The sequence below is a fragment of the Anser cygnoides genome, chromosome 1 (assembly GCF_040182565.1).
Source record: "Anser cygnoides isolate HZ-2024a breed goose chromosome 1, Taihu_goose_T2T_genome, whole genome shotgun sequence".
Classification (NCBI taxonomy): domain Eukaryota; kingdom Metazoa; phylum Chordata; class Aves; order Anseriformes; family Anatidae; genus Anser; species Anser cygnoides.
In genome coordinates, this window is record NC_089873.1 from 101,839,457 (window position 1) to 101,850,396 (window position 10,940).

The window sequence follows — 10,940 nt, forward strand, 5'->3', positions numbered from 1 at the left end:
ACCCAAGAATCTTACTGTATAGCCATGACGTTCTAGGCAGCCAAGTGCGGGACAGAAAAGCTGCAACTCGTGAGAGCTCATGTCTCTATCAGGGGTACTGGGCAGGTTATTCTGACTTCTTGAGCACAGGTTTTGTTCTCTGGAAACTGGGAATGATGACTCAGGATGCTTGTTATTTGGGGGGGAACTATTTACAGTTTGAAACACTTCATATTGCAGTTATTAAATGCTGGAAGAACTGTCAAGTGTTGTAAAGCCTCAAGCTGAGGTATGTTGCTTTCCAAGCTTGGTTTTTGGAGGCCTGTCTGTGATTTGAAGAGGGAGCTAACGCTGAAGACAGCCCTCTTATTTTTGTAAAAATTACATATGTTTTAAATCTTCTCTTTTTAAAAGACCTAAAGTCTTGCATATGTATATAGTAAACCGCTTTACATTTGTTGTTAAATATACAGGACAAAAAGGGAAGCTGAGACGTTACTAGTGGAAATAACGTCAAAATAAATCTTCTAGAATAACAACACAGTTCTTTGTTAGAGGCTGTCTCCAGACTTGGTTTCAGTCTGTGATCACTGAATCACATCACTGTTTTGGCTGTGCTGCCTATCTAGACTTCTGGCCTTGCTTTAACACACAAAAAAGACCTTAAGGGTAATCAGGCACACTGATAGTGTGAGCCTTAAGTCCTAAATACTTGAATATTGCATCAGTCTTAATAACTTGATGTTTCCTTAAGGTGAAGCCTCAGCTAGAAGAAAAAGAAGGGAAAACCTTTGATGTCTTCACTGCAGTGGAGTTTAAGGCTCAGGTGGTTGCTGGAACAAACTACTTTATCAAGGCAAAGGACACAGGGCAGGGGAATCCCTCTTTTTTTTTTTCATAGAACACATTTGCAAATTTTTTTTGTTTACTTTGTGTACACAGGGATGCTTGTGATTTGGCCTTAATAAGAAAATATCTGTGCATGTAAATTAAAAAAAAAAAAGTCACCCCCACCTCCCAGCCTGTCTTCTTTCAAATACTAAATGGAGATAAGCGTACTTTTCTATTATCATAACGATCTGTACTTAAGTTACTCTGTGAAACTTGGTTTTGTAATAATTACACATCCATGATGCTGAGAACTAAAATTGTATTAAGTGAAGTCCAGATGTGGAAGGATACAGTTAAGTATCAAACCTCCTCTGACTCTGCCTATAGTGATGTCACACACAAAAAAGAAAAAAAAAAAAAAAAAAAAAGCAAATGTGATCAAAGCATTTAAGTCTTTGTTCTTCCAGATAAGATTAGAGTATTTTTCATGTGTTTAATCACTTCTCAGCAACTCCGAGGCACATTCCCTATCTCAGGCATAGGGAGGATTAGCAGACAGAAGGATCAGGTGGTATTTCCACAAAGTCACAACTCCCAGTCTGCCCCAAACAAGGCCACACCTTCTGAGGTGATGTTTTTCATTACTGTGTCTCTGCTTCCCCAACCTCAAACGCACCAACCTAAATCATCCCTCCTGATGAAGGCGACTGTTACTCCATAGCACTCACTGGTTTTCGTGCCTTTCAGGTCCATGTTGGAAATGATGAGTTCGTGCACCTGCGGGTGTTCAAAAGCCTTCCTCATGAGAATAAGCCACTGAGTCTCCATGGATACCAGAGCAGCAAGACGAAGCATGATGAACTGACTTATTTCTAGCAAACTTACTTGTCTTCCGAATGATTTCTTATGTATAGTTTCTATAGGCTGCAAAATGTTGATTCCTGTTCCAACAAAGAACAAGAAAATATCTTTTTTTTTTTTTAACAAAACTGGAAAGAAAATCCATTTCTCTTATTGCCATTTTCTTACTGTGCAATATCTAAATGAATCACATAGCTCTCCTTTCATCTTTTGCTAATGCAAACCCAAGTAGCTGCACTGGCTACAGTGCACCTCAACCAGAATATTGTGCCTGAGTTGTGTTTGTGGACTTCCCTGCTCTGGAAGTTGCAGGGGAGTGATACTACCACTCGTGGAAGGTAGACTTGAACAGAAATGATTTTGAAAGCAAGAGAAACAGGAATACTGTAGTCTTTGGAACATTCCCTTAATCATGTTTATCCTCTTGAAGCAGTAGGATGTAATGTCCAGTAGAGGGTGTATGAGTTTTAAAAAAAATTGCTTATTTTCTGAGTCCTAAGAAGTCCTAGAAAGGAATTTGAACTGTACAAGCATTTCTGCACTAATAACAATAAATATTTCTCTCAAATTTAGATGGTATATTTCATTGGCATTTCTCTGTTTTCTTTACTGCTTTTTCAATACTGGTTGCTATCTTGCTCCGTTTTTTCCCATTAGCCTTTTTCAGATTCCAAATGACTAAATCATAGAATCATATAAGTTGAAAAAGACCTCTAAGATCATCTGGTCCAACCTTTAACCTAACGCTGCCAATTCCATCATTAAACCATGTCACTAAGCACCACATCTACGTTTACATGTATATTTGTTTTAATTAGAAATGTTTTGTTTTAATCTGGTGAGGCAACAAAAAACAGTTTGGGGAGGGAGGATGGGGGTGGGAGGAAAAGTGTGTGTGTGTTGGAAATTTTGATATTTTACTTTGGGAGAGGTGTTGCTGCATTCTGAACTGAGAAGAAACAGCCCACCTGTGTATGACACCAGTGCAGATTCTTGGTCCCACACTGAAGAAACTACACATGCACATTATTACGCTTCTTGTGGCAGGAATGCTGTGTGAGCAAGTAAGTAGCACTGTTTAGAGCATGTTCTGCTTCCTAACCATTAAGTGGAACTTAAGGGAGCTCAAACTACTTTTTTGCATATATTCTTTTACTCACATCAGCCCAAAGAGTCCTCCCACATTCCCAACGTAGAACGTTGGTGGAATACGTCAGGGTTGTTGTGCACTTCTTGTTTTGCTAAAATAAGGTGGTTCTGGAGACGATATTTTTTGTTATTGGTAAACTCTCCATCCTCAGTCGTTTTATATGGTTCAAAAAAGCTAAACAGTATTGCCAAATGGTATTCTGAGAGAGGTCAGCTAGCGCTGATAATGCTAGATTGGCTGCATTTTAAGGTTTGTAGCATTAGACAGCAAGATTCAGCTCTTGTGAAAACTTAAATTCACCATGAAAGTACTCCGAAAGTCACAGGAGTCCACACATTGCCTTCTTGCTTAAAGCAAGTCCTTCAAGGACTTAAAGCATCAGATCCAGGCTGTATTATAGAGGAATTGGTGGGGAGAGGGGGGGGCCTCTGCCATGTTTTTCTAGGTACTACATAACCTGTGACAGTTACATGCCTATTCAGTACAGCACCAAATATGAACACAAGCAAGGTGTGGCCTGAAGCCCATTGAAACATTTGATGTCTCACACCTGAGCCCAAGCTCATTGGCTTGGATTGCACTGGGCAATTCAAGAGCACCTACCTGAGCAGCTGCTAACAGAAAAATATGGTTGTCGTGGTTTGGGGGTTGCTTTCTACCTTTGTCCCCTGAGAGATTAACTGAAAATTGGTTTCATTGCAGGTTCCTGATGCTACAAAAAAGGAATGAGCTGCATGCATCTCCAGTAAACCATGCTCTCTAATCATGATGGTCACTCTCTGCTCCAGGGCCTGGATGCTGGGATTGAGCTGTTCTTGCTGCAGCAGGAGGTCCCTCTTCCTGCTACTCTGAGTAGGTCATGCCTTTCCTCACCCCACCCTAACCAGTCAAGCTGCCCTTACAGAGGGGCACACAGTTTGGCTTCTCAATTCCTCCTCTAGATTCTCTCACACTTTCTGAAGAGCAGCCAATAGCTTGTCTTTAATGCACTTAGAGCAAACCCAAGAAATATGTGGCCTGTTACACCTAAAAATACTGACAGTACTTGAAAAAAAGATAAAAGGAGTGTACTCTGTCTTAGAGCTACAGCACCTTAGGTGGCAGAAACAGCTTTGACTAGTATTTCAGAACCCTCTCAAGCTTTAGTCAGGCAGCAGACCTAGACACAATATGCACAAGATGAAGAAAGCTTTCAAAACTTATTTTATTCTCATGCATTTACTGACACAGGCAGAATCCACGTGCAACTTGCAGAAGTCCGGAAACATTCCCCACCATCTCTCAGAAGTAGGTCAGAGGATCGTCTCTGGTTTTGCCAGTTTGATAACTGTCAAGTCTGGGACCTTGTTTCTCATAAGGAAGGGCTTGGAACACCCTTAAGTGGACGTAGTCAGTATCAGAAACTTGGACCTAGAAATCAGAACAGTGGGAGAATGAGGATCATGTGTGAAACTAAAAGGTGCTCTTATATACTTGGAAGGACATCTTCTATCAGAAGCTTGATTTTAGGCATATCTTCACTTCTACTTCAGTGACTCTTAGCCCAAGTCTGGATGGTAACTGGTGGCAGAAACTACACGGAGAACTCTATGTCTCCATGTATCACAGATTGTAATAAAACAAGTTTTTAAAAAAAAAAAATCAGACAGATGTTAATGGAAAACCAGGACTTCTTGGATATAGAAGCACCAGAAGAAACAAAAGGAGAAAGGTTTTAATGGCATCTTATTTAGCTCATCAAGATCCCAGTCCATCAGCTTGAAACTTCTCAGGACATTCAGAGCTGGAGACACAAGAATAAGTCCTAATGGCTCAGAGGTGGGACAAGATGCACAGACCATATCAGCTCCTAGAGGGTACAAAAAGATCTATCCAAAACCTTCACATGGTCTTAAGAACAACCCCAGAGATGCAATGACAACTTGAAAGCCAAGATCCCTTGTCTTATGTACTGTAAACACGCTGGTTTGGTGCCTGGACAGACAACATGACATGTCTTCGTGCTTGCAGGGATGACCATGAGTGAAAAACTTGCCTTCCCCTCCAGAAAACCCACACAAAGATTTTCTACAAAGTTGTGCAGAATTTCCTACATACAGAGCCAAATACAACAGGTGTTCAACTCTTATTGTGTGAGGTCTATGATATTAAAGGAAAGTTTAATGCCTTAGGCTCTTAAGAGGTCTTTACATGCTTTCTGGTGACTGCACTATGTTTGTCTTTGTCTGGATTACATCTCAGCTGTAAATTTGTTGGTAAAATATTAGTGATGTGGAAAATTCCCAAGTATAAAAGAATGACTCTTGCAACAGAGCTCATTCCAGTTAATGCTAAATTGAAGAAGTGTTTCCTGTCACTTGCAAAATTGGGAAAGATATCATCAGTCACCAGTGCTATAAATGTGTTTATTAAGTTTGATCACATATCAGTCGTAATTTCTGAGTAGCTTGGTCAGGCTACTCAGTAGTAGGTAGGCTACTCAGTACTTGGTAGGCTTACCATGGACAGCAGGCAAGTACTTTACACATGTGATTGCCTAGGTCGGCAATAAGCACTAAGGGAAGAAATGCAATGGGGCGTGACTTCTGGCTCTACCGCAGCCTTCCTATGAGTTTTTGTACTCTTCATTACTCACTATCTTGTCCACAAAATGAAGGCACATCTCACAGTAGCAGGGGAAGGATAAACATTTGTTTAAGTAAGAATCAGAATGGCCATATAATAGGTAGCCTGTCAGTACTATTCCCTTGTACCCTCAGAATGTAGAAATAACTGTTAAGAATTATTTTAAGGAAGGACTCAGGAAAGAAGGCTTGGCCGTATCTGTCCTTCCTGAGATCAACTAAATACGGGAATCTGAGAGCAAATGTTCATTATGTCTCTGCAGAATCACTGTTCCCCAAACCCTGTCTGCCAGTTCTCTTCCATAAAAAACAAACTCTGAATCTTGTCAAGAGAGCACATCCTACCCACGCTTATATCCACACATACGTGAGGTTATAACAGGACATTCACATGCAGGGTTTGTGCTATGTACAGAAAGCCAGCCTGCCCCGAAGCAATGTTTTTGAGCCTTCAGTTCTGGTTGCAGGATATGCCCTGCAATTTCTTGTATGTTACTTCTCAGAAAATTGCTGAAATCCATGGGTAAGGTTTTCCAATAGAGGATGAATTGCACTACATTTGTCGGCAAAGTGGTTTGTTTGTTTGTTTAAGTAAAGAAAGAACAGGTGGGCTGTACCTCTGCAGCAGATGACACAGAACCAAAGGGTCAGCACACGTGCTTGCATGCAAAACTAGTTAGAAGAATCTGGGATGCTCGCATTAAATTAAAAAGTTGACTAACTCTCCAACAGATGCTCAGGCTGGCCTCAAATTAATTATAATAAACACTACTGGAGGACACAAGGGAATATGAAATCTGTTGCTTTGCCTTGAAAGGCAACAGGGGAGCACGGTTACAGCTAGTTCAGATAATCTGAGCTGATAAGGCTATCCACTGACTTCAACTAAGATTATTTTACAAAAGTTATCATTCACACCTGAAGAAGCACAGTGAATGTTAAGTTTTTATACTTCTATTCTAGAGTAGTGACAGAGGAATTTTATAAGCAGCTACAGATAGTGTTGATTCTTGTTAGCCACATCAGGTTTCCTATATGTGCTTCCCTTTCCTGCTATAAGCCACTGTGCAAGTCACCTATATTGTTTGACTACAGAGTAATCCCTCTTATAAAACATACAAACCTTAATGAAGTAGTTTATTCCAGCAACCACCTGAGTCTTATATTCTATGGCTCGAAAGATATCATATGTTCTCTTTTCCCTTCTTTCAAATTCTGGCTTTACCTGTAAAAAGAAAAGGAAAAAATGGTTGGCAGATTCATATCTAGGCTTTTCCTTCCCATCTACCACTCCAATTCTCAGATTTCTAAACACACACCTGTAATTAAATAAACCCAGAACCATCAAAATAATTCAATTTACAACTAAATCTCCAGCCTTCTTTCCTATTTCAAGTGTTGCCTCCAGCATTCTTTAAAATCACATTAGAGTCAGGCTTCCTAAACGATTTTTTTCCTAAAAGCTGCGTATCGATACCTATCAGGTACAATCTTCTCCTTTCAAATACAGCAATCACAGTGCTGGCACAGTAGAGTTGGTCTTTTAATTGTATGCAAAGATTAAGTGAAGGTAGCCAGTACTATGCCTGCCTATGGACAAGGATGAAACAGAAAAGTGATTTGTTTTTATCTTACTTGCACCGTGCCTACACAGAACACTGAGAAAAATACTTACTGACAAAGGCATTTTCAGCTTCTTCAGTTTAAACACTCAGTATCACCACCTGGTCTCCCAGCCTTGGCAAAAGATTCACCCTTCACGCAGACTTTATCTTCAGATAGGTTGCAACTCACCTGGTCAACAATATGCTGGATTTCTGGAGTAGCAGGCTTAGTTTCAGATAAGCCCCCGGGTACCATCGTGGCAGGTAACATCTCCGAAATGATGGGTGGTTCTGAGGCGGGAAGTCCAGAGTAGTCTGAGAAGAGTCACCAGGCACCTTGTATATATATATATATACCTATATGTACCATGGAATCATATGACTTTTAACATATAGAACCAACCATTACTGCAATCTTAATCAGAATATAGCCTGGCCGGCAACTTTAAAGGCTTCAGGAGAAGTGTTTAATGCACAGAGGACTAATCAAGGGGTTTCCTGGGAATTGGCCTGTCATCAGTAGGATTATATTGTGAGGGAACATAGTACATCTCTATATTCCTAAGAATGTTCTTTGCATACATTGTAACATGCCACGTCAGAGTAGAAAAATGCCTATGGCAAACAAAGCTGGAATCACACAGTATGGCCTTCAGTTTAACCATTAACAAATGAGGGGAGACCTCACTGCGGCCTACAGCTTCCTCACGAGGGGGAGTGGAGGGGCAGGCGCCAATCTGTTCTCTTTAGTGACCAGCGATAGGACCCGAGGGAATGGTGTCAAGCTGAGGCAGGGGAGGTTTAGGCTGGACATCAGGAAGAGGTTCTTCACTGAGAGGGCGGTCGCGCACTGGAACAGGTTCCCCAGGGACATAGTCATGGCACCAAGCCTGTCAGAGTTTAAGAAGTGCTTGGATTGTGCTCTTAGTCATATGGTCTGAATTTTTGGGTAGACCTGTGTGGTGCCAGGAGTTGGACTCGATGATCCTTGTGGGTCCCTTCCAACTCGGGATATTCTATGATTCTGTGATTCTATGAATTGCCCTTTACTTGCTAAATTGGGATGTTGACCACCCCCTGGTGATATGGGATAGGGCCCCCTTTTGCAATATAGCATCCATGGCTGATGTTGGAATTGGTATGTTATTACAAGGACGTAGTGCCAACCTGCAGGTCCCTGTAGTACCTTTGTACACAGCTACTTTGTAAGTATGAGAAAAATAAAAAGTTACATTTAGCAGCGATAACTTGATACAGTGTTTTAACCAATTTTAACCAGTGTTCTAACACCCTTAACCAATTCCAAGTTTTTCTGATTAATGATTCCACTCCTTTTGCTTGGTACCCTGACATGGGTTTGTGTGGTCTGTGTCCTGTTTGGATCTGTTTGGAAACAAGGTCTTGCTGTTCCCATGAATAAGCTGTACCGCAAAAAGAGACTTGGTGCTTTGACTCCTGTCTGTACAAGATCCCAGCTTGAAACATTTTATGGAGATCAAGTTTACACAGGGATTCATGGGAGATTTCAAAACCTGGATACTTATCCACCTTTACCCCAGCTTGCACTGGAAAATAGGAAATACCCTTGGGCCAAAATTTAACTGGGGATAAATATTTCCAGTTTCTCAAAGGAAATTCCAGTTGTGCCTCCAAAGAAATACTAGTTTCTGTAAAGACAGGTATTTTCCAGTTAGGATTAAAGTTGCACCCAGGTATTTTCTATAATCCTGTTAACAAGCATAGTTGATGAATCCCGTCAGTATTGTCTCCCAGCTGGGGAGGATCGTGAGGTAGATGGTTCAGAATGCAGGACCGGGGATCCCACATGTGAACTCTGTCTGTCTCACGATTTGGACCAGGGCATCCATATTCAGCCGTGGTTTTGACCTTTCATCATCTAGGGGCCAAACATTGTTGCCTAGATCGAAAAGGGCCTCTAGCTGGTCCAGATGCCCCTGAGCGGTGCGGTGATACTCCAATTGGTCTAGTGATTGCTTCAATGGTTGGGGCATCTTTTCCCCTATTTTTTTCAGGGTTAGACAGACAAGTCTGAAGCCTGGCAATATATTCCGCAATAGAAGATTCTCCCCAAGTGAGACGATTAATACACCACCACAATAATCATTTTGCTCTATCAATTGATGTCATTTGAATTTCACTATACACTGCCAAATGAACTGCCACCTGACTAGGAATAGGATAACCTGGATTCCATTTTTTGTATCTTTAAAACTTGTTCTTCTAAAAATTCATCTAATTCCAAATCTTCAGCTTCTTCCTTAGAAACCAATACTTCTTCTGGGGCAATGTCTGTGCCAGCAGGTGCTAACTCCTGTGACCTGGCAGAAGCCTTTTGTAAGGTGATGGTGGTTTGGTAAAAATCTTCTATCAAATCTGCAAAGTTGGTGGCTATAGTAACAGTGAGCATTCAAACTTTCATTAGACCAATAAGGCTCAAGAACAGTTTTTGATTGTTGCAATAATACTCTTACATCAGGAAAGAAGTCATCAGGTAAATCATGTACAGAAGACAAAGCCCGCTTTACAGTGGGATCCATGCACAAAGAGTCATTCAAAGCACAAAGTGAACAAGGTACAGTTACAAGGAACAACAGCAAGAAATTCATAAGGGTTACCTTGGTTCCAAGCTCTGTAAGAAGAGGGGTGTAATCTTAATCAGAACTGGAGGAACAGAGAAATGGTGAAAACAGGGGCAAAAAGCCATGTAAAGCACTAATAATATTAATAGTAAATATAAAGAGCAAGAGCACATTAAAATCTTGTGTGTATAAAGGCTCCATGTCAGTAAGAAAGGTAAATGACAGTCTCCAGCCATCCATACCCTAAGACAGTTGGTTAGGGCTGAAACTAGAACCCTTTTACCTCTTCACCCACATGCAGGTGACCAGTCCATACACTCAGGAAATGCATCAAAGCCTCACCCAGCATTTCCCAGCACTCAGACAATCAAGATAGAATTTATGTGCAGTAACATTTATGTTTTTCTCGAAACTCCAGTGCCAATTTCCTGCTTATTGACCTCCTCACAGATAACAAGTGATGCAACAGACTGCAAACGTGCTTCAAGACCTGTCCTTGGTACAAAGAGCTTGAGATTGAGAAACTAGGGCTGACAGGACTAAATTCAACGGTATACAGATCAAGATAGGAGCATGTTACAGATAAGGATGTTGCAGAATTCCCCAAAACTGTTATGTGAGTGGATGAAAGCCATATGAGGAAAAACAGCTGTCCTGCTGCATCTTCCTGAACAAAGTGAAAATTGCTTGCAGTTCTTGGGAATAAAGGGAGTGGCAGGTTTTAAAAATGGAAGTTTTCCATTTTCTCTCAATTCATCACACCAGATGAGGAGATCCTCACAGCCCCGTTCATGGAGGGAATGACAATTCAAGCCAATGAGTTCAACCTCTTTCATCTCTACAAGACATTGCTGATTCACGCAAACACTGATTGTCTTCCACCACATTCCTACCACGTGTCTGATTCACACAGCAAGACAGATGAGCTAACTAACTGGGAGAGCCAGCTCACCATACTGAGGCCACAAGTCACAGAGTACATCCAATAACAGCACAGCACCAGGGCTAAACAAAGCCATTTTATAAATTTATCCACTCACCACGATGCAGATCTCACTAATGCCCCTCAAAGGTATTTTGATACGGTTCCCAAAGCAACACAACCCCTCTGGAGAACTCTTGCTTCTGATTAGTAAGAAATGCACCAAGTAGAAAGACAAGAAGAGTTACGTTATAACCTCAGGACGACCGTAGGAGTGAAACTAAAGACATTATTGTTGTGTGGAAGTCATTCATTGGACTCCACATTTCTGTGTTTGTTGGTTTTTGACTTCAAAAATGTTGTCTCAAA

At 41.1% G+C, this 10,940-nt stretch overlaps 2 protein-coding genes across 2 annotated transcripts; one reads left to right on the forward strand and one right to left on the reverse strand.

Moving 5' to 3' along the window:
• Positions 1 to 721: 721 nt before the first annotated feature.
• Positions 722 to 2,250, forward strand: LOC136786544 (cystatin-B-like; the record flags this gene model as incomplete). The annotated part of the gene is made up of 2 exons (XM_066979054.1): positions 722 to 835; positions 1,558 to 2,250. Coding segments are annotated over 2 exons (243 nt in total), but the record flags the coding sequence as incomplete, so codon positions are not given.
• Positions 2,251 to 3,996: 1,746 nt separating this feature from the next.
• On the reverse strand, positions 3,997 to 7,534 carry LOC136791785 (cystatin-A-like). The gene is made up of 3 exons (XM_067004366.1): positions 7,240 to 7,534; positions 6,569 to 6,670; positions 3,997 to 4,231 (listed from the first exon to the last, which is right to left on the reverse strand). Exons 1-3 carry the CDS (start codon positions 7,318 to 7,320, stop codon positions 4,103 to 4,105), a joined length of 312 nt encoding a protein of 103 aa, XP_066860467.1. The 5' UTR covers positions 7,321 to 7,534; the 3' UTR covers positions 3,997 to 4,102.
• Positions 7,535 to 10,940: the final 3,406 nt, after the last annotated feature.

What these genes read in the sequence shown, in the direction of transcription:
- LOC136791785 (XM_067004366.1), bottom strand. Translation starts at nt 7,320, where the DNA reads ATGTTACCTGCCACGATGGTACCCGGGGGCTTATCTGAAACTAAGCCT. An exon ending in TCCAGCATATTGTTGACCAG is followed by an intron (nt 6,671 to 7,239) that starts GTGAGTTGCAAC and finishes TTCTTTTTACAG; the next exon opens with GTAAAGCCAGAATTTGAAAG. An exon ending in GAATAAACTACTTCATTAAG is followed by an intron (nt 4,232 to 6,568) that starts GTTTGTATGTTT and finishes TCTGATTTCTAG; the next exon opens with GTCCAAGTTTCTGATACTGA.